Below are 24,516 nucleotides of genomic sequence, written 5' to 3'. Positions count from 1 at the left end.
TATTTACAGGAAGATCTTAGGGATTTTCCAGGATTACCATGGTTTTAACAGATATGCACATGTACAGTCAGGTCCATAAATATTGGGACATTGACACAATTCTAACATTTTTGGCTCTATATACCACCACAATGGATTTGAAATGAAACAAACAAGATGTGCTTTAACTGCAGACTGTCAGCTTTAATTTGAGGGTATTTACATCCAAATCAGGTGAACGGTGTAGGAATTACAACAGTTTGCATATGCGCCTCCCACTTGTTAAGGGACCAAAAGTAATGGGACAGAATAATAATCATAAATCAAACTTTCACTTTTTAATACTTGGTTGCAAATCCTTTGCAGTCAATTACAGCCTGAAGTCTGGAACGCATAGACATCACCAGACGCTGGGTTTCATCCCTGGTGATGCTCTGCGAGGCCTCTACTGCAACTGTCTTCAGTTCCTGCTTGTTCTTGGGGCATTTTCCCTTCAGTTTTGTCTTCAGCAAGTGAAATGCATGCTCAATCGGATTCAGGTCAGGTGATTGACTTGGCCATTGCATAACATTCCACTTCTTTCCCTTAAAAAACTCTTTGGTTGCTTTCGCAGTATGCTTTGGGTCATTGTCCATCTGCACTGTGAAGCGCCTTCCAATGAGTTCTGAAGCATTTGGCTGAATATGAGCAGATAATATTGTCCGAAACACTTCAGAATTCATCCTGCTGCTTTTGTCAGCAGTCACATAATTAATAAATACAAGAGAACCAGTTCCATTGGCAGCCATACATGCCCACACCATGACACTACCACCACCATGCTTCACTGATGAGGTGGTATGCTTAGGATCATGAGCAGTTCTTTTCCTTCTCCATACTCTTCTTTTCCCATCACTCTGGTACAAGTTGATCTTGGTCTTATCTGTCCATAGGATGTTGTTCCAGTGAAACCTTTTTTAGATGTCGTTTGGCAAACTCTAATCTGGCCTTGCTGTTTTTGAGGCTCACCAATGGTTTACATCTTGTGGTAAACCCTCTGTATTCACTCTGGTGAAGTCTTCTCTTGATTGTTGACTTTGACACACATACACCTACCTCCTGGAGAGTGTTCTTGATCTGGCCAACTGTTGTGAAGGGTGTTTTCTTCACCAGGGAAAGAATTCTTCGGTCATCCACCACAGTTGCTTTCCGTGGTCTTCCAGGTATTGTGGTGTTGCTGAGCTCACTGGTGAGTTCCTTCTTTTTAAGAATGTTCCAAACAGTTGTTTTGGCCACACCTAATGTTTTTGCTAATTCTCTGATGGGTTTGTTGTGTTTTTTCAGCCTAATGATGGCTTCCTTCACTGATAGTCTTTGGATCTCATCTTGAGAGTTGACAGCAACAGATTCCAAATGCAAATAGAACACTTGAAATTAACTCTGGACCTTTTACCTGCTCATTGTAATTGGGATAATGAGGGAATAACACACACCCGGCAATGGAACAGCTGAGAAGCCAATTGTCCCATTACTTTTGGTCCCTTAACAAGTGAGAGGCACATATGCAAACTGTTGTAATTCCTACACCGTTCACCTGATTTGGATGTAAATAACCTCAAATTAAAGCTGAGTCTGCAGTTAAAGCACATCTTGTTAGTTTCATTTCAAATCCATTGTGGTGGTGCATAGAGCCAAAAATGTTTCAATTGTGTCGATGTCCCAATATTTATGGACCTGACTGTAGTTCTTTACCTGGTGTACATCTTTATTTTTCAATTTGGACTCTCCTGACCCTTTGTCAACATGTAAATGATTTTTTCTGGTTTCTTTACATCCTGTATGTAGCACTTCCTGTTGCTGTTTTCAACCAAACCCATGATGCACTTCTCCTTCCTCTGCCAACGCTCCAGCGCCGCCCCTAACAACGCCCAGCTAGTTTATTGCTCCTCCCACCATACACTCCCCTATCACTGCCCCACCCATGGACACATCATTACAGGAAATAAGAAAGAGCTGAATGGACAAGGTCTGACCTCTCTTGTCCACATCTGTAGGCAGACGCCACCTGTGGCCGACAATGTCCTTTTCAACCTTTATATTCTCTCTAGTGATAAACTTCTAACAGATCAGCTTCTAACATGTGTAATGCTTAACATGATTTAAATTGATTATCCCATTAAAAAAAATGTCTAATAAAGCTGAAATTTCCATCCAAAGTCCACAGTGTCTTTTTGCAATATTGTTTAGGTTTTGAGATGAGAACATAAGGTCCCCAGTGTCCCGTAAAGGGGTGCAGAAGTACAGTACTCTGTGTCACATCCAAATTATACATCAAATAGCAGTAATACATATATAATCATGGAACAGCAGGCAAGCTTTACTAAGCAAAAGGTGTCAAAATTATGTTACAAATTGAATGCACCAAATTTATTATCTCTACCTACCTCTACAAAAAGTAGTAAACTAAGCGGTGTCATAAAATATATAAACTTAGGGTACTTCCACATTAGCGTTATTCTTTTCCGGCATTGAGTTCCGTCCTAGGGGTTCAATACCGGAAAAGAACTGATCAGTTTTATCCTAATGCATTCTGAATAGAGAGCAATCCGTTCAGGATGCATCAGGATGTCTTCAGTTCAGTCTTTTTGACTTTTCAGTCAAAATTCCGGAACACTTGCCCATTGACATGCATTTTCCCATTGACATGCATCAATGCCGGATCCAGCCCCAAGTGTTCCGGCAAAACGGATCCGGCATTACGGTCTGCGCATGCTCAGACCGCAAAAAATGTGAAAAAAATTATTGCCGTATACGTTTTTCTGGATGACACCGGAGAGACGGATCCGGCATGTCAATGCATTTGTCATACGGATCAGGATCCTGATCCGTCTGACAAAAGCCATCAGTTTGCGTCCGTATAGACGGATCCAGCAGGCAGTTCCGGCGACGGAACTGCCTGCCGGAATCCTCTGCCGCAAGTGTGAAAGTACCATTAGCTGAAGATACAGTCCTGATCAAAAGTTTAAGACCACTTGAAAAATTGCAAAAAATCATATTTAGGCTACTTTCACACTTGCGTTCAGAGCGGATCCGTCTGGTGTCTGCACAGACGGAACCGCTCCTATAATGCAGATGTTTGGATCTGTTCAGAACGGATCCGTCTGCATTATAGTTTAGAAAAAATTCTAAGTGTGAAAGTTGTTCAGACGGATCCGTCCAGACTTTACATTGAAAGTCAATGGGGGACGGATCCGTTTGAAAATTGAGCCATATTGTGTCAACTTCAAACGGATCCGTCCCCATTGACTTACATTGTAAGTCTGGACGGATCCGTTTGCCTCCGCACGGCCAGGCGGACACCCGAACGCTGCAAGCAGCGTTCGGGTGTCCGCCTGCTGAGCGGAGGCTGAACGCTGCCAGACTGATGCATTCTGAGCGGATCCGCATCCACTCAGAATGCATTGGGGCAGTACGGATGCGTTCGGGGCTGCTTGTGAGAGCCTTCAAACGGAGCTCACAACCGGAGCCCCGAACGCTAGTGTGAAAGTAGCCTTAGCATGGCTGGATCTTAACAAGGTTCCAAGTAGAGCTTCAACATGCAACAAGAAGAAATGGGAGTGAGACAAAACATTTTTTGAGCATTCAATTTAATGAAAACAACGAATAAGCTGAAACAGGCTGTTTTTCAGCTGATCAAAAGTTTAGGACCACACCTCCAAAAAAAAACGAAACCCCCCCAAAACAGAAATCCAACTTCCAAACATGAACTGAGTAATGAGTAGCTCCGTCGTTATTGTTTATCACTTCAAAAATTTGTTTCGGCATGCTTGATGCAAACGTTTCCATGGTGAGTGGGAACATTTCTCCAAGTGGTGAAGACGGCCGCACGAAGGCCATCTACTGCCTGGAACTGTTGTCCATTTATGTAAACTTCCCTTGCCATCCATCCCCAAAGGTTCTCAATTGGATTTAGATCAGGGGAACACGCAGGATGGGCCAAAAGAGTGATTTTATTCTCCTGGAAGAAGTCCCTTGTCCTGCGGGTATTGTGTACTGTAGCGTTGTTCTGTTGAAACATCCAGTCGTTACCACACAGACGAGGGCCTTCAGACATGAGGAATGCTCTCTACAACATCTGGACATAGCCAGCGGCCGTTTGACGCCCCTGCACTTCCTGAAGCTCCATTGTTCCACTGAAGGAAAAAGCACCCCAGACCATTATGGCGCCCCCTCCACTGTGGCGCGTAGAAAACATCTCAGGTGGGATCTGCTTGTCATGCCAGTAACGTTGGACACCATCAGGACCATCAAGGTTAAATTTTTTCTCGTCAGAGAATAAAACTTTCTTCCACCTTTGAATGTCCCATGTTTGGTGCTCTCTTGCAAAGTCCAAACAAGCAGTTCTGTTGCGTTTAAGGAGACAAGGTCTTTGAAGCCCTTCAGTCTCAGATGCCGTCTGATGGTTATGGGGCTGCAGTCAGCACCAGTAAGGGACTTAATTTGGGTCGAGGATCGTCCAGTGTCTTGACGGACAGCCAATTGGATCCTCCGGCTCAGTGCTGATGACATTTTTTTGGGTCTTCCACTTTACTTTTTTGTTCCATAACCCTCAGGATCATTTAAGAAATTCCAAATGACTGTCTTACTGTGTCCCACCTCAGCAGCGATGGCGCGCTATGAGAGACCCTGCTTATGCAGTTCAACAACCCGACCACGTTCAAAAAGGGAGAGTTTTTTTGCCTTTGCCATCACAACGTGTGACTACCTGACAGAAAAGGACAATGAATCCACATCTTTGCACAGATTTGGCCTTTTAAAGGCATGTGGTCCTAAAATTTGGATCAGCTGAAAAACAGCCTGTTTCAGTTTAATCGTTATTTTCAATTAATTGAATGCTCAAAAAATGTTTTGTCTCACTCTCATTTCTTCTTGTTGCATGTTGAAGCTCTACTTGGAACCTTGTTAAGATCCAACAATGTAAAATATTATTTTTTTGCAATTTTTCAAGTGGTCTTAAAATTTTGATCAGGACTGTATGTGCTATCGTTTGGTGCAAAATGTTAGCATTTATATATGCCAGGCATGAGATGAAGTAAAGAAATGTCTAGTTGCACCAAATTTGTCATGCCCGTGCCAAAAAAATGCCCCTTTACATTGTTTAAAAATGTAAATGCATTTAATGGCTTCACAGTAACCAGGAGTTCAAGGGCTCAACAGCGTTAGTCAAATGACTACCATGTAGAGATGAGAGGACTTCCTGAAATTAGTTTCAGGTACCATTCATCCAAATAGGCCAAGAAATTTGATTTGGGTATGAATCAATTCTACCCGAATTTTGCACCCAAATGACGTTAAATATCTCTCTCTGGAAAACCTCCCCCAAATTGAATCGAAACAAATTCTGATTCTAATGAATTCGAGTTTTAAAAAAAAATCAGTTCAAATTTCGATTCTAAAGAATCTTTGGCCCCATGATTATATGGCAGATTACAATTCTTGCGATAGTTATGTGACAAACACTGAATTTGCACAAAATTCATAATAACGCTTGAATTTTAAGTGTTGCACGGCCATAAATCACTGTGCCGCCCTAGCCTATTGCTGCAGCTTCCTGACCAAAGCAACAATAATCTGAGCCCCATAACTTTCTCTTCTATAATACAAAAATGCACCATACATTAAATAATAGTATAGCTTACCAAGGCCGGATGACGGGACAAATGTATGAATTGTGTGCGCAGCTTTAAATGAAATAACTTGCAGTTTTTTAATGAGTGTCTGTCCTGATTCCCACAGGAAAATATGAATAAAATCTGTTTCTGCCGCTACAAGAAAAAAAAAAAAAACAGAACAAAAAATTGAAAGGTCTTAATTTTATCTGACAATGTATTTGTAGCATTATTATTATTTGACACATCATTCATTAGATCAGTACATTTCGCAAGGCTAGAAGTGCAATCATTAATTCCTGTCATCTACTACTTGATAATAGGAAAACATGAACATGTTTTACATTTTCCAATATGTCTTAAAGAGGCTCTGTCACCCGGATAAACCCTATACTACCCTACCAGGCATATATCCTGGTAGGGTTGATGACCGCTTTAAAAATACACCTCAAATCAATGTAAAAAAAAAAAAGATAGTTTAACCTTTTTATGTACTGCCACTATACCCATGAGATTGGATGGCAGCTGTACAATTTGTGACCCAATGGCTAAGGAGAAACAATCAAATAGATATTCACTGTATATTCAGGACTTCCATAATATAATTCCAGGAAGGACTGCTGGCCGGTGTCACAGAAAGAAAATGAAATTTACCACCAGCATACCTTGTAGAAATACAATGTAGATGTCTCCACCAAAAGCTAGAGATTGCACATCCATAGTTCCAGTAATTGGCACATCTTGTGGATTTCCAAACTGATTATCAGACCATAAGAACATCAAAGAATTCTGGTCAGAGCCTCCACGGGACACCACCATGTAGACAGCTTCCCCACGAGTGAAAACTGTTAGACCTGTAACACCAGGGCTTGGAAGATTTTGGTATTGTACAAATATACCATTGTTCCATTTAAAAACCTAGAGAAAGCAAGACAACAGCGACATTATTGTCAATATCAATCTCCCCATAACTTTTTCCATTTTACACAATAAGGCTACTTTCACACTAGCGTTCTGCTGTCCGCTCGTGAGCTCCGTTTGAAGGGGCTCACGAGCGGAGCAGAACGCTTCCGTCCAGCCCTGATGCAGTCTGAATGGATGCGGATCCGCTCAGACTGCATCAGTCTGGCGGCGTTCAGCCTCCGCTCCGCTCGCCTCCGCACGGCCAGGCGGACAGCTGAACGCTGCTTGCAGCGTTCGGGTGTCCGCCTGGCCGTGCGGAGGCGAGCGGATCCGTCCACACTTACAATGTAAGTCAATGGGGACGGATCCGCTTGAAGATGACACAATGTGGCTCAATCTTCAAGCGGATCCGTTCCCCATTGACTTTCAATGTAAAGTCTGAACGGATCCGCTCAGGCTACTTTCACACTTAGAAAATTTTCTAAGTTTTAATGCAGACGGATCCGTTCTGAACGGATGCGAACGTCTGCATTATCGGAGCGGATCCGTCTGATGAAACATCAGACGGATCCGCTCCGAACGCTAGTGTGAAAGTAGCCTAACTCTATGATAGTTTTCATCGCTACTGCACAGTCACAAGTACTTGGAGAGATAATCTTCACATGTTGAGGGGGTTGTGCAGACAGTACATATTGATGACCTATCCTCAGGATAGATCATCAGTATCTGATCGGTGGAGGGCCAACGCTCCCCACCGATCAGCTGTTTGAAGAGGAAGCGGCACTCATACAAGCACTGCTTCCGCTTCAAGATTGCATTGCGTGTCGTGTTGGTGTCACAGCCTATGGTGTGTGCTGTGACACTGTTGCTACACTTGCGGTTGCCCACGGCAACGTGTTGCTGTGTGTGCATGCGGTGGCAGTGTCTCGGCCTTCTAGGTGATTGCCGTGACATGGTTGCCACGCATGTTGTTGCCTGCGGCAACGTGTAGCTTTCTATGCTTGTGTGTGCACTTCCCCTTTAAGTGGCTTCCTCCCCTTGTCTGGTGTTGGAAGGGTTAACTCCCTTCCTAGTGTTTTAACACTGGGTTTATGTGTGTGTGTGTGTGTGTGTGTGTGTGGCTGCTTGGGCTATTTAGCCTCTGCTGGATGCCTGAAGCTGGGGGGTACTCCAGCCATGGTGTATGCTGGAACTATCCTCCTGGCATATTCCATCTGTACAGTGAGGGCCACCCTTGTGGTCATAGAAGATGTTTTTATGGTGTCTTATGTTTATTGCAGCTATGGGTGTCCTGGGTCCCTGTGTGGTTTGTGGTGTGTGCTGTGTCCTTAACGTTTGTGTGGACACCAGCACTTGTGCACGCGTTCCAGTCAGTGTGTCTGTGGCAGGTAAGTGTGTTAGTGGTCTCGCTTACCTGCCATCTCTATAGCTGTATGTGTTCCCCTCTCCTTGCAGCCTGGCCTCAGATAGAGACTCCTGTTCCTCCATTACTGGGATGAACAGGTTGTCTCTCCCCTGCTCCTAAGTGAGGGATTACCGGGGCGACTTAGGGTTTCTAGGTATCCTGAGTATGAGTCGTCCTACCATTGGGGTCCGCTCAACCATCGGGGTACGCTCATACAGTGAGGAGTCAGGGAGAGGATTAGGGACGCAGTAGGAGGTGACCTGCTCCCTTATTACTCCTTTTGGCCAGGCTGATCCCCTTTTTCCTTTTGACACCGCACGGTGGGGGGGTTTCCCCCACTCCCCGTCGTGACAGTATGACCACTAAGGCTCCTTGCTTGGTGCCTTCGAAAGAGGGCCCAGCATGTGTCGCCTGCCATTTTCTGGCGCACATGCTTATCCTCCGGAGGGAGGTTGAAAGGCGAGATGCTGTTAACAGTGCGATTCTCTGTGACAGTTGGTCGCAGTTGGTGTGAACCGTCACTGGTGTTTGCGTCCCTCCTCGTCCATTCCTCAGTGGTTCAGGTGCGTGTGTTGTGTGCTGGATGCTTTCCTTGGTGTACTGGCTGTGTGCTGGTTGGGGATGCATGCCGGCAGCGACCTGCTGTGAACCGTGTCTGTGGTGGACGCAGTGTTCAGTGCGGTTTCTCTGGACTGTTTGGTGGCTGGTGCCCTGGTTCCTGTTTGTTGTTCCAGGGGCTGGCGGCAGTCTTAGAGAGACATCCTTGCTCTGACGCTGATCCTTTTACTTTCCCCTACACCCCCCCGTCCTGTTGTTTTTTGGGTGTTCTGTTTTGTTCCCCTTTTTTTTTGGTGGGGGGGCTTTGAGGGGTGGGAGTGTCACGGCCTATGGTGTTTGCTGTGACACTGTTGCTACACTTGCGGTTGCCCGCGGCAACGTGTTGCTGTGTGTGCATGCAGTGGCAGTGTCTCGGCCTTGTAGGTGATTGCCGTGACATGGTTGCCACGCATGTTATGCTTGTGTGTGCACTTCCCCTTTAAGTGGCTTCCTCCCCTTGTCTGGTGTTGGAAGGGTTAACTCCCTTCCTAGTGTTTTAACACTGGGTTTATGTTTATGTGTGTGTGGGTGTGGGTGTGGCTGCTTGGGCTATTTAGCCTCTGCTGGATGCCTGAAGCTGGGGGGTACTCCAGCCATGGTGTATGCTGGAGCTATCTTCCTGGCATATTCCATCTGTCCAGTGAGGGCCACCCTTGTGGTCATAGAAGATGTTTTTATGGTGTCTTATTTTTATTGCAGCTATGGGTGTCTTGGGTCCCTGTGTGTTTTGTGGTGTGTGCTGTGTCCTTAACGTTTGTGTGGACACCAGCACTTGTGCACGGGTTCCAGTCAGTGTGTCTGTGGCAGGTAAGTGTGTTAGTGGTCTCGCTTACCTGCCATCTCTATAGCTGTATGTGTTCCCCTCTCCTTGCAGCCTGGCCTCAGATAGAGACTCCTGTTCCTCCATTACTGGGATGAACAGGTTGTCGCTCCCCTGCTCCTAAGTGAGGGATTACCAGGGCGACTTAGGGTTTCTAGGAATCCTGAGTATGAGTCGTCCTACCATCGGGGTCCGCTCATACAGTGAGGAGTCAGGGAGAGGATTAGGGACGCAGTAGGAGGTGACCTGCTCCCTTATTACTCCTTTTGGCCAGGCTGATCCCCTTTTTCCCTTTGACACTGCACGGTGGGGGGTTTCCCCCACGCTCCGTCGTGACACTTGGAGGTGCAGTGTAATTATAAGTGTTCCATTCAAGTAATGGAACAAGTACTTGTAATTACAACTCACTGCCATTGCAAGCGAGACGACACACTGTGTATTAATGAAGATGAGGTGCTCCGCCTCCTATACCAACAGCTGATCGGAGGGGGGGTTTGATTGTCACTTAATCGTTGGGGGGGAAGGAGGCGAACCAGCGGAAGAGGAGGACTGGCAGAGGAGACAGTCACTCATGCAACTTGAAAAAGGAGTTTTGTATCTGTGAAACGCGTTTTTACCTTGGCATCTAATAAAAGACATTTCATGTATCCTATTGTGGTCGTGATATTGCGTCAGGATGTGTCAAAATAACACAGGCTACCCTTAGCCTGCATTCCCTTTTCTCGTCTACAGTATATATACTCCTCCAGAGGGTTGGTTACCCCTCAAAGTGAGGATCTGACCACATCACCAGCACCGACCAATTATATCCACACGTCCTCACCCCTATGGTTGCACCACACAAAAATGTGAGCATAATTATTCAACTGTTGCACCTACGGGTTTATACGTAACATCCACTGAGCGCCTTTTCCTTTCTATTTTTTGCTATATTTTGTTCAATCAAGGGGACAGGGGAGTGTTACAAAGCAGTACTCAAAGGATTCAGCCCCGCCTCCTGGTACTCGAACTTCTCATTTGCAGAATAATAAAAAACGCTGATTTCTCTGCAGCTATTTATCATACAGACAAAAGAAAGGTACAGTTTTAATCACCATGATAACCACTACCAGGCAGTATACTAGTTTAACAGGGTTGATCCTAGTAACATAGCTTCTTTAACCATCAAGTTTAGCTCGGCTACATCTGTATGTACTGGCTGTACAACCACTTTAAGTGACTGTTGAACATTCAAAATCCATAGGCTTTAATATAGAATTATTGTTTATACTCTTCTGAGAAGACTTCCTTCTTGAACAAACGTATTAAAGAGATCTGGTTGTAATGTTGAGTGATAAGTCAATTTGATGCCACAAGTTAGTTTGTAAGATTTCTAATCTGCTAGATACGTCCCACTAGACTGTGAGTGCACCCAATCCTAAATTCACAATCAGCAATGTCAAGTGTTGGCTGGGGTGGTATTAGGCACATTGTCACTTGACTCTGGTGGATGTTTTACTATCTGGCAGTCTGATGGACAAATACCTGGAGAATGATATCTGCCAAAATTTTGTGGAGGGAGATATTTTATTGAGATTTGTTCTAGGCTTATGTAGGATAATGTTAAGGTTACAGGCTACAGCATACAAATAATATCATAAGCTTTATTTATACAGCACCACCATATCCCACTTTACAATTCAGAGGCTACATGTACAAATCAAAAGACATCACAGGCTAGTATACAATTGACATCACATGCTAATATACAATTGAAACACTAGGAGTGAAAGCCCTGCTCACAAGAACATGCTATCTAGATAATTCTATCCTTCTAATTTTGTTTTATGAGTTTGGCGAAAGCAGCATGTGTCCCTATGCACAAAGCAAGGTCCATAAAGACATGGTTTGACAAGTCTGGTGTGGAGGAACTCAAGAGGCTGTCCTGACCTCAACACTTTTGAGATGGATTGGAACACTTATTGTAAGTTAGACCTTCTCCTCCAACATCAGTCCCTGACCTCACAAATGGTCTTGTGGCTTACTGGGCCCAATTTCCCACAAGCACACTCCAAAATCTTGTAAGAAGCCTTCACAGAAGAGTTGAAGCACAAAAGGGCTTCATGGGTTTGGAATGTAGAGATGTCCAAAAAGCTCATATACAGTAGATGTGATGGCCACATACCTTTGGCTATATATAAGCAGATAGATAGATAGATAGACAGACAGAAGAGACATTCAGAAGAGACAAATATACAGACAGCTAGATAGTGTCAGCATTGTAGTGGCAAGTCCGCAATTAGTCAACGTTCCCTGTTCTGCTAAATGCAAGACAGACAGACACAGAGAAACAACCACACAGAGAAGGGTCATACAGATACAGGTCAAAACCGGGAGGACAATACAATACAAAATCAGAGGACGGAGGGTAGTCAAAATAGCCAAGCCAAAGTCAGAACCATACGGGTATCACAAGTACAAAATCACAAGACAAAGGAGGATCAGAGGCAAGCCGAGATCAATATACTAACCAATCCAAAACACTCACAGACAGAACCACGAGCACAGCAAGGGAGTAAACCTATAACTGGCAAGGGTGAATTGCCAGCAAGGCATTTAAGTAGAGCACCAAGTCCCAGGATCAGAACCTGATAGGTCCATGACTCGGTGCTCCATTAGTCAGACACAGCACAAAGGAACAGAACAGCTGAATAATCAAGGACTGCTAGTTTTCCTCCAGCACACGGCTTCGCAGAGCGTCTCTCCCAGCACGGTTGCACCGAATCTGAAGATCTCGCCGCTGGAGCCCGGACAGTTAAGTTAATGAAATATTGACAGAAAGATGAATAGATAGATAGATAGACAGACAGAAGGGATAGATAGATAGATAGATAGATAGATAGATAGATAGATAGATAGAATAGACAGCCAGAGGAGACAGATAAATAGATAGATAATGTAGATAGATAGATAGATAGACAGACAGCTAGAAGAGACAGATAAATAGACATACAGACAAGCAGACGGATGGACAGACAGACAGCCAATTTCTCTTAAAACCTTTTGGACACACTATTAAGGCTTACAGGTGTAATAACATAACTCAAAAGATAACTAACCTGAGAACTGCTTGTATTACTTCCAATGATCAGATAATATTCCTGATTTCCCAGTGAGAACTGCTTTAAACTGGTCGTTCCTAGGACTTGAAGAGTCTGTTTCTACATTTGGAGGCATATGTAGCAGGTATTAGTTGTAAAGCAGAGACTTAGCAGGAAACTACAAGAATGACTCGGTTCTGCATTTAACCTACTGCAAATAGCTAAATCTTCACCTCTACACATTTTACGAAAATATGGACAGCTTGCCAACTTTTATCATTCACCGTGTTATGTGTTTATCTGGGTATATCACCTTACTTCTACATTATAGAACATCAGAGCTCCATCAGCTGAAAGTAGGATTCAAAGTAACTACTGGGAAGGGCAGCCAAAAGAGACTTCCATAGATTTAGACTTGCATTCAGCAGCTATTTGGATTGCGAATCTGCCTTTATTTGCAGAACCTAGATGTTCTAGTAGTAAAGTGGTTAGGAGATTTGGACTCACTACAAATTGGTGCACAGTGCCTTGGGAGAGCTGACAGAAGGTTGTTGACTTTCCTATGTTAACATTTAAAGATCGCCTAAATGCTGTCCACTGACCGAATTTTCCAGTATTTTTGTAATCAGTAAAAGTACTAAGAAAATCTATAAGAAAGATCGGAACACTACAGATAATAAATAGATCGGGGAGAAGCTGGCTAGGGCACATCTCTCTATACCTCCCAAGGCAGGCTATCATAATGTCCTCTTAGTGCATTCAGGAACCTTCATACAATGTAGATCAAAAATAAAAGCAGGCACTCACCAGCTGGCAGGTCTAAGAATAGTAGCTTTATATATTGTTGCATAAAATTTACAATAAAATATACGAATGAAATATTCACATAAAATGTTCACATAAAATTTAACATAAATTGCACTGGGGACAATAGATCGTTGTGTATCTTCCTTATATTAGCTAACTGGTTGAATGATAGGCTCTAGGTCAAATCCTTATTATCATGTGTAAAAAATCATGTGTAAAAAATCATGTGTAGAAAATCAAGAGTAAATATCCTCCCGTGAAAATCTGTGAAAAATAAAATACAATAGTAATGGTATCCTGTGGAGAATAAATGTGACACAAAATATATAAATATAAATATAATAATATTTGGTGAAAGAGTGTTCCAGTAAGGTTTTGAGATGGCCTAGTAGCAATTCCTCAATTGAGGTATTAGTTCAGTAGCAATTCCTCTATGCGCCAGAAAGTAAGGGTTTAGGTAAAGAGTAGTCGGGCTTTAAAAATGGGGCGTCCCCCTAGTTCTTCAAACCCTCTTACCTTACCCTTGAATGTGAATTCTCATAGGCGCTAGGGCTCTCGGTTCTCCCGGAATGATGTGGGATCCAACGCTGCAGGAGTTACCTCTCGCCGATCTCGGCGTTCCACGAGGCTACCTCCTTGCGTGTCAACAGTCAGGAAGTAACTTCCAAAGTTCTCGTGGTCTCGCGTAGTCTCGCGATAGCTTGATCCAGCTAGGTTTAGACTGGAATATCAATACAAGCTATATGGTAGTCTTCCGATTGTTATTATGGTCGAATTCAGATGGGTAGTTTAACTACCCATCTGAATTCGACCATAATAACAATCGGAAGACTACCATATAGCTTGTATTGATATTCCAGTCTAAACCTAGCTGGATCAAGCTATCGCGAGACTACGCGAGACCACGAGAACTTTGGAAGTTACTTCCTGACTGTTGACACACAAGGAGGTAGCCTCGTGGAACGCCGAGATCGGCGAGAGGTAACTCCTGCAGCGTTGGATCCCACATCATTCCGGGAGAACCGAGAGCCCTAGCGCCTATGAGAATTCACATTCAAGGGTAAGGTAAGAGGGTTTGAAGAACTAGGGGGACGCCCCAGTTTTAAAGCCCGACTACTCTTTACCTAAACCCTTACTTTCTGGCGCATAGAGGAATTGCTACTGAACTAATACCTCAATTGAGGAATTGCTACTAGGCCATCTCAAAACCTTACTGGAACACTCTTTCACCAAATATTATTATATTTATATTTATATATTTTGTGTCACATTTATTCTCCACAGGATACCATTACTATTGTATTTTATTTTTCACAGATTTTCACGGGAGGATATTTACTCTTGATTTTCTACACATGATTTTTTACACATGATTTTTTACACATGATAATAAGGATTTGACCTAGAGCCTATCATTCAACCAGTTAGCTAATATAAGGAAGATACACAACGATCTATTGTCCCCAGTGCAATTTATGTTAAATTTTATGTGAACATTTTATGTGAATATTTCATTCGTATATTTTATTGTAAATTTTATGCAACAATATATAAAGCTACTATTCTTAGACCTGCCAGCTGGTGAGTGCCTGCTTTTATTTTTGATTTATATATTTCTTTATGTGGGATGAATAGGTGAATCATCCAAAAAGCAGAGCACCTTAACCACAGTAACAAACACAGGTGAGCCACGATATATATATATACTTCATACAATGTAGGGTGCTCCTAAAATTAGAGAATGGAGCTGGTTCAGTCTTCTAAAGTAATGGAACAGCGGAGCAGGGTAGAGAGCTGGAATATATCAGTAGGTTCATTGACTATTGTCCCAATGGACATTTTGAGCCAACATACAGTACTGTAGAACTTTTCCTACACTATGTACAGTATATACCATTCACAGACAACGTACACTTTTAACTCTTGTAACCAGGAACATTTTGGTGTAAGTACAAAAAAAAAATCTATACCGAAAAGAATGTATTTAATACCAGCTGCAACATCCCAATACAATAATAATCGTATTTACCAGCAATAATCCATTCTTGCGAGTGAATGTATAGACCTTGTTATTCGAAGGACGATTACCAATTCCACTTGTAATAACAACAACCTGAGAGTCACTGGTTGGAAAAGCAGCACAATGCACGGGGTTTTCAATGACAAGGTCCTGTATGAACACAGAATGCAGACAATTATGTTAACAGGATTTATATATGAATTTTTTGACTGGTACGTCAGGGGATTGATGGACTTTGTATAATTTATGTTAAATGGTATTCAGCCTTATATTGTCTGCCATAATGAGCACCCCGACTAGCATCAAGCAGGAGCCCCAAAGTGTGCCCTGAGGAAAGAACGGCCCAGGGGTGCCAGAGTGATAGTGAGGGCCACCACCATAAACTGTGAGTATTACTAGCTGCATCATAGCCACTACCACTCCTTTTTTATTTTATTTGGTGAAAAAGGGCATGGGGACAGGGCTGGCAGGTAGAGGGAAGGGGGACAAACTGGGCAACTGTATAGGGCCCACATCTCCAAAGGAGCCTCTTGGAGATCTGGGTGCATCAGACTTTTGGCTTGGTGCCACATATTGGATGAGTGGCACAGTAACTGTATCGGTGTCCTCAAGACGCTGATTCAGTTGACACTTATGGAATAGCAGCAGGTAGAAATATATTCTCTGCCCTAACTGTCACCGCCAGTTCTGTGAGAAGGTCTGGCAGATGTTCTTCTCTACCTCTTGTATGATGTTCTTTGTTTTGGTTTCACTTTCTCATCTCCTTTCCTTCTGCCAGGTGTCACTTATTTAGACTAATCGTCTTCCTTTATATTCCCTCCCATACTGCCTCACTTTGTGGTTTATACTACTTCCTGGATGAAGTGTTCACTGCTGGAGGCTGCTTCTGCTGTTTGCTCAGATAAGTCCTTTACTTTATTGTGTTTCCTTGCTGGCTTGATTCTAGGTGACCCTGACTCCGTCCGTATTAAGTGCAGGGAGCCGGTGGTTGTGTCCCCTCACTATTATAGGGTTTTCGGGTGTCACACAGACTTAGGTACGTGGGCATGCAATCGTCTATCATCGAGACCCTTGCATGTGCATAGCAGTCAGGGAGAGCTCTTGGGGTTTTATAGGGCTCACCTATAAGCTCCTTAGGCCTCTTTCACACTTGCGTTGTCCGGATCCGGCGTGTACTCCACTTGCCGGAATTACACGCCGGATCCGGAAAAACGCAAGTGTACTGAAAGCATTTGAAGACGTATCCGTCTTCAAAATGCTTTCAGTGTTACTATGGCAGCCAGGACGCTATTAAAGTCCTGGTTGCCATAGTAGGAGCGGGGAGCGGGGGAGCGGTATACTTACAGTCCGTGCTGCTCCCAGGGCGCTCCAGAATGACGTCAGAGCGCCCCATGCGCATGGATGACGTGATCCATGTGATCACATGATCCATGCCCTTGGGGCGCCCTGACGTCACTCTGGAGCGCCCCGGGAGCCGCACGGACGGTAAGTATGCTGCTCCCCCGCTCCCCGCTACACTTTACCATGGCTGCCAGGACTTTAGCGTCCCGGCAGCCATGGTAACCATTCAGAAAAAGCTAAATGTCGGGTCCGGCAATGCGCCGAAATGACGTTTAGCTTAAGGCCGGATCCGGATCAATGCCTTTCAATGGGCATTAATTCCGGATCCGGCCTTGCGGCAAGTCTTCAGGATTTTTGGCCGGAGCAAAAAGCGCAGCATGCTGCGGTATTTTCTCCGGCCAAAAAACGTTCCATTCCGGAACTGAAGACATCCTGATGCATCCTGAACGGATTTCTCTCCATTCAGAATGCATTAGGATAAAACTGATCAGGATTCTTCCGGCATAGAGCCCCGACGACGGAACTCTATGCCGGAAGAAAAGAACACAGGTGTGAAAGAGCCCTTAGTTTGGGATCAAGCCAGTCGCTCGTTTATTCATAAGTTCCAGCTATCTGAAAACTTCACTTGTGACAGTAACTTTCTTTGTGACACTAACTTTCCGTATACTAAAGTTGCAGGTCTACAGGACTTTGCACAGTAGATCAGAGTCCCGGCGCAGGTGGCGTGATGACATCACTGCATTGTGCCAGACTGCTGGAGGCTGGAAAAGGTCTCAGCCTTTTCACTCGTTGGGGGATCAGGGTAAGGTTAGAACAAGATTTTTTTTTTCTGGACAAAAAGGAACACTGTTATTTATGGAGGGCACTACAAACTATCTGTGAAGGGAGCAGTATAATCTAAATGGGGCACAGTAATCTGCCAAGGGGGCACTACAAGCTATATAGTGCAGGTACACTTTATTTTGCCAAGGGTTACTGTACTGATGTCTGAGAAGGGGGCACTGTAATCTGTGAAGGAGGTACTGTTAACTATTTTGCAGCACAAGGGTGGAAATGCTTATTGTAAGGGGACACACAGGAGGTTATTATTATCTTAGGTCAGGACGGTGGTATTATTAATAATAAAACTTGCTTTCTGTCCCAAAACAGTAATAACCTATTTTGTGTTTGTAACTGGGGCAAATGGGGAAGGAATAGGCCTAGAATTGAGGCTACCAGCAGGATGAGCAGTCTATGCAACTCTAAGATGCAAGTCATGGTCTTGGCCAGATGAAAAAGATGGATAAAGTGACCGACCACAGTCAGAGAAGGCGTCACCTGTTAGCCGTTGAATGTAACTGTACGGAAGTCACTTATACGCTCTGCAGACTGTCTGTGTAGAACTGGTATCTGTCAATTTATAGTGGTAACCAGGGGCGGATTGGCCATAGATCTTACAGGGAAATTTCCTGGTGGGCCGATGCCCAGGGGGCCGTCTGAGCACTCCTCATGGCTGGCCAGTGGAAATTTTTGGGGATGTATTTTGTCCTACTGGGGCAGCATTTTGTGATGGACTGTGGTATTTGGCTCTGTTGGGGTTCTATAATGTGCCACAATATGCTATTGCTGGCCCTGCCTTCCATCAATTTGGACCTGACTACAAAACGGGGGCCACTTTTAGTATTTTTTCCAGGGCCACTTAAAGTTCCCAGTCCGCCCCTGGTGGTAACATTGGTCTTTGTATAATGGTTTTTATGCATTGACAGTATAGACATTATTTGGTCAGTTTGTAGTGGGAATATGTGATCATAGTGTAATGTTATTCATTTGGTGTAGTGTATTGGTATCATTGGTATACTGGTCTTTGTAATAAGGTGTTTTGTTCAGTAACATGGGAGGTAATATTTCATCATTGTACGGTGGTAATATTTGATCCTAGTATAATGGGATTATTTGATATATTTATATATATATTCATATAATTTTTTTGTGTGGTTGGGGTATATATAGCTTGGAGCTTGTGCACCTGATCCTTTAAGACCCCAACAATGCCCCTTTAAGATCACGCTACACACTTTGTCCACTGTATTCTGAAATGGCTGAATATTACTGTGTTAATGGTACACCATTTCAGTAGATGGGGCCTAACTTTTAATTTTGCCCTGAGCCACACTTTGTCTAAAAACAGCCCTGTATGGGGACACAAAGGGGCACATTATTATTGTATGGGAGCATGTTATTATTGTATGGGGTACAAAGGGTTCACATTATTATTGTAGGGGCACAGAGGGGGAAATTATTATTGCATGGCAACACAAAGAGGGCACACTATAATTGTACAGGGCATAAGGGGGACTATTATTATTATATGGGAAGTCATAGGGGAGCATTATTATCGTATGTTAACATAAAGGAGCATATTATTAACTAAGCGCTGCAGAATATGTTGGCGCTAAAAAAATAAAGATTATTAGTATCATTTCTATGTAGAGGCATATTATTATTGTTTGAGGGCACAAAGGTAGACATTATTATTGTATGAGGGCACAAAGGGGGACATTATTGTATGGGAGCACAAAAGGGGAGTATTATTACTATGTAGGGCACTGGAGGTAAGGATGGTGGAAAGTAATAAGCCAAAGATGTCTGTGTGTGACACTGTGCAGGCACAAGCTGTGACTGTAAAAAGTCCTAATGGCAGTCTGGGCCAGATGGAGAAGAATCGGGAAAGTGAACAACACCAATCAGACATGTAACTCTACTTTATTCACTTATCTAGATTGCAGAGCTCCTGTGTAGAACTGGCATCTATGTACCACTATACGGTCACTTTAAGGTGGCAATTTTGCCCTTAGTACAGTGTTTTGTATTTAATATTAGTATGGTGGTGATGGTGGGGGTGAGAGGCTATATATTTTCACACGTGTATAAAAGTAGGATAACTCACTGTTACATCACGTGTCAGGTAACATGCTGAATGTTTATTTTAAGTTACAGCAGATACTGCTGCTGTGACAGCGTAGGTAGGTTTCAGTTACAGTCGTTCCCTCTGGATGATATTCTACAAATACCTACCTGAATAGCTATAAATACGCCACGCCATTCATAGACTGTGCAAGTAGAGTTTGTTGCAGAATATTTTTTCAGCAAAACACCATATTTTACTTCATCGTGAGAGAAGAAACACCAAGTAGAAGATGACTCATTCGGGAAACTTTGCAAAACAGACAGCACAGAGTAGGGACCCTCTAAAAATCCAAACACAAAATTCTGTTATAGTTGCTAGTATAGTTATTATATTTCCATCAATAATTCTTTACAGCTTTAGGGCTCATGCACACAAGCGTAATGGCTCAGTGACCGAGCTGCGGAGCTACAATACTCGGTACTGGCCATGTGCACTCTGTGTTTGCAGGTTGACTTGAATGGATCCGTGATCCGCAAGTTACAGCCAAAGATAAAAAATGTTCTATCTTTTTGCGGTGCGGAGACACGGACCAGAAAGCCCACAGAAGTGCTTTGTAGTGTTTCTGATCTGTGATCTTATGTTCGTGTGCATGAGCCCTTACAGTGTTGCAGGGTATATTTGCTTTAGGGAATTTAAATCACCAATTTAAATCGAAGAGGCAGGTTTATGCATGAATTTATGGGTTCTGGCATAAATATCACATCTGGGGTCTTATGTATAAAGTCTTTTGAGACAAATAATATTGGGAAGGGGAAGGGGCAGTGAGTTAGAAATTCTTGATGTCTGACCCATTTACTATTTTCTACTTAGAATAGAGGGACGATATATTGGGCCAGAAAGATGAGTCAAGAGGGGCCTGGATGTATTTCTGGAGTGTAATAATATTACAGGCTATAGCTACTAGAGAGGGGTCGTTGATCCAGGGAGTTATTCTGATTGCCTGATTGGAGATGGGAAGGATTCTTTTCTCCTAAAGTGAGGAAAATTGGCTTTTACCTCACAGGGTACTTTTTTTTTGCCTTCGTCTGGATCAACTTGTAGAATAATAGGCTGAACTGGATGGACAGATGTCTTTATTGAGCCTTACAAATTATGTTACTATATTTAAATAATAGGAAATGATACAGTTTTCTAATATATACAGTACAGACCAAAAGTTTGGACACACCTTCTCATTCAAAGAATTTTCTTTATTTTCATGACTATGAAAATTGTAGATTCACACTGAAGGCATCAAAACTATGAATTAACACATGTGGAATTATATACATAACAAACAAGAGTGAAACAACTGAAAATATGTCATATTCGAGGTTCTTCAAAGTAGCCACCTTTTGCTTTGATTACTGCTTTGCACACTCTTGGCATTCTCTTGATGAGCTTCAAGAGGTAGTCCCCTGAAATGGTTTTCACTTCACAGGTGTGCCCTGTCAGATTTAATAAGTGGGATTTCTTGCCTTATAAATGGGGTTGGGACCATCAGTTGCGTTGAGGAGAAGTCAGGTGGATACACAGCTGATAGTCCTACTGAATAGACTGTTAGAATTGGTATTATGGCAAGAAAAAAGCAGCTAAGTAAAGAAAAACAAGTGGCCATCATTACTTTAAGAAATGAAGGTCAGTCAGTCAGCCAAAAAACTGGGAAAACGTTGAAAGTAAGGGCTATTTGACCATGAAGGAGAGTGATGGGGTGCTGCGCCAGATGACCTGGCCTCCACAGTCACCGGTCCTGAACCCAATCGAGATGGTTTGGGGTGAGCTGGACCGCAGAGTGAAGGCAAAAGGGCCAATAAGTGCTAAGCATCTCTGGGAACTCCTTCAAGACTGTTGGAAGACCATTTCAGGGGACTACCTCTTGAAGCTCATCAAGAGAATGCCAAGAGTGTGCAAAGCAGTAATCAAAGCAAAAGGTGTCTAATTTGAAGAACCTAGAATATGACATACTTTCAGTTGAATCACACTTGTTTGTCATGTATATAATTCCACATGTGTTAATTCATAGTTTTGATGCCTTCATAGTCATGAAAATAATGAAAACTCTTTGAATGAGAAGGTGTGTCCAAACTTTTGGTCTGTACTGTATATACATTTAAAATTGTGCTTAAACACTTTTCTTAGATGGTTGACCCCTATCTGCTTAGTAGAATGGTTTAGCCCATGAATCAGTCAGTCCTGCGCAATCTATCCAGGGCCTAACTGAAACATGTTATCAGTCATGTGACATTCTTCACATCATATAATCCCTTATATTCATCATACATGTGCTGCGTCAACACTCAGGACACTTCCATGGGATAACTACATAGGACTAATGGTGGCTCTTAGAAGAACTACTTCACTGCATGTGTATTTACATGGCAGCCTGTTCTGAAGTGATATGTAAAATGGCTGCATGTCTCTAGGTGATTTAATAATGTTGTTAATAAAATTAACTGTAAAAATTACAAACACAAACATACAAGGAAGACAGGGAGAACAATGTTAGATGTGCTTCTACCCTGATACTGACAAACATGATGAGATGCTGCTACAGGAAAAAATAAAACTGTATATGTTGTATTTATATGTTTTGCATGTTTATCCAAATGTTAGACATTTGGATAGATAACTGAATGTCAGAGGTCACATGATGCCATTTTAGTCTTATTCAGATATCCTACGGATGCATTTTACAGGACTAAAACAGCCATACCATTTTTTTTAAAAATACATTAGTTTTAAATACATCTCTATTAGAAAACAGTATAACTGCCTATTTTCTAAACCAGGCATGCTCAACCTGCGGCCCTCCAGCTGTTGTAAAACAATAACTCCCACCATGCCCTGCTGTAGGCTGATAGCTGTAGGCTGTTCAGGCATGCTGGGAGTTGTAGTTTTGCAACAGCTGGAGGGACGCAGGTTGAGCATGCCTGTTCTAAACAAATAAATGTAAGCATTAAAATCGGAATACCTCTTTAACTGTTTTTATTTATTAGTATTCAGATTGTATGCAGTCTTCTACAACCTGTATGTGGATAATCTACATCAGAACTAAGCCATTCTTGTGGTTTAAAAATACTGGAACCCTGAGGGAAACCTAATAGACTATGTTATAAGTCAAAGGGGTCCATTCAGTTTCATTGGTAAATGTTTAAAAGCAGATCTGGAATAATGTCATTGCCCCGTTACAAATGAAATCTGCGAGACTAGTGTGAACAGAGCTTATAACACTAATATTTTATAGCAATATTTCTCAATGTTCCCAAACCCAGTAACTCTTAGGCCTCTTTCACACGGGCGTTGCGGAAAAATGTGCGGGTGCGTTGCGGGAACACCCGCGATTTTTCCGCGCGAGTGCAAAACATTGTAATGCGTTTTGCACTCGCGTGAGAAAAATCGCGCGTGTTTGGTACCCAAACCCGAACTTCTTCACAGAAGTCCGGGCTTGGGATCGGTGTTCTGTAAATAGTATTATTTTCCCTTATAACATGGTAAAACAGGGCTGGAGGGGTTAAAAAAAATAAAAAATCATTTAACTCACCTTAATCCACTTGCTCGCGATGCCCGGCATCTCCGTCTGACTCTTTTACTGTATAGGACCTGTGGAGAGCATTAACTATAGTTTAAGGACCTGGGATGACGTCACTCCGGTCATCACATGGTACGTCACATGATCTTTTACCATGGTGTTTTTAACCCCTCCAGCCCTGTTTTACTATGCATTCTGTATTCAGAATGCTATTATTTTCCCTTATAACCATGTTATAAGGGAAAATAATAAGGTTCGGGTCTCCATCCCGATCGTCTCCTAGCAACCGTGCGTGAAAATCGCACCGCATCCGCACTTGCTTGCGGATGCTTGCGATTTTCACGCAACCCCATTCATTTCTATGGGGCCTGCGTTACGTGAAAAACGCACAAAGAGGAGCATGCTGCGATTTTCACGCAACGCAAAAGTGATGCGTGAAAATCACCGCTCGTGTGCACAGCCCCATAGAAATGAATGGGTCAGTATTCAGTGCGGGTGCAATGCGTTCACCTCCCGCATCGCATCCGCGCGGAATACTCGCTCGTGTGAAAGGGGCCTTAGGCCCCTTTCACACGAGCGAGTTTTCCGCACGGGTGCAATGCGTGACGTGAACGCATAGCACCCGCACTGAATCCTGACCCATTTATTTCAATGGGTCTGTGTACATGAGCGTTGTTTTTCACGCATCAGTTCTGCGTTGCGTAAAAATCGCAGCATGTTCTATATTCTGCGTTTTTTACGCAGCCCTGGCCCCATAGAAGTGAATGGGGCTGCGTGAAAAACGCATTGCATCCGCAAGCAAGTGCGGGTGCGATGCGTTTTTCACTGATGGTTGCTAAGAGATGTTGTTTGTAAACCTTCAGTTTTTTATCACGCGCATGAAAAACGCATCAAAACGCATTGCACCCGTGCGGAAACAACTGAACGCAATTGCAGACAAAACTGACTGAACTTGCTTGCAAAATAGTGCGAGTTTCACTTAACGCACCCTGAACGGATCCGGACCTAATCCGTCACGCTCGTGTGAAAGAGGCCTTATTGAAACCACATCTATGTGTTCCTAAAGCTATGATCACATCAGGTCAGCATGAGTGAACTACTGCTGTCCACTAGGTGGGACTAGAGAGCCAGCTTATTTACATGCTGTCTAAGGCCTCTTTCACACTTGCGTTGTCCGGATCCGGCGTGTACTCCACTTGCCGGAATTACACTCCGGATCCGGAAAAACGCAAGTGTACTGAAAGCATTTGAAGACGGAACCGTCTTCCAAATGCTTTCAGTGTTACTATGGCACCCAGGACGCTATTAAAGTCCTGGTTGCCATAGTAGGAGCGGGGAGCGGGGGAGCGGTATACTTACAGTCCGTGCGGCTCCCGGGGCGCTCCAGAATGACGTCAGAGCGCCCCATGCGCATGGATGACGTGATCCATGCGCTTGGGGAGCCCGGGGAGCCGCACGGAC

General features: G+C 43.3%; 1 protein-coding gene across 1 annotated transcript in view; it reads right to left on the bottom strand.

The window, feature by feature from the left end:
* Positions 1 to 24,516, bottom strand: part of ADGRV1 (adhesion G protein-coupled receptor V1) — a 574,752-nt gene that overhangs the window by 333,075 nt on the left and 217,161 nt on the right. Inside the window, exons 47-51 of the mRNA XM_040419646.1 lie at positions 19,655 to 19,827; positions 15,269 to 15,409; positions 12,451 to 12,552; positions 6,293 to 6,545; positions 5,658 to 5,777 (exon numbers count right to left, since the gene is read on the bottom strand). Of these exons, the coding sequence (XP_040275580.1) occupies positions 5,658 to 5,777; positions 6,293 to 6,545; positions 12,451 to 12,552; positions 15,269 to 15,409; positions 19,655 to 19,827 (789 nt within the window). The remainder of the gene's footprint in view (positions 1 to 5,657; positions 5,778 to 6,292; positions 6,546 to 12,450; positions 12,553 to 15,268; positions 15,410 to 19,654; positions 19,828 to 24,516) is intronic.

The sequence above is a fragment of the Bufo bufo genome, chromosome 2, assembly GCF_905171765.1.
Source record: "Bufo bufo chromosome 2, aBufBuf1.1, whole genome shotgun sequence".
Lineage (NCBI taxonomy): Eukaryota > Metazoa > Chordata > Amphibia > Anura > Bufonidae > Bufo > Bufo bufo.
This window is presented reverse-complemented; position numbering and strand designations above follow the sequence as displayed.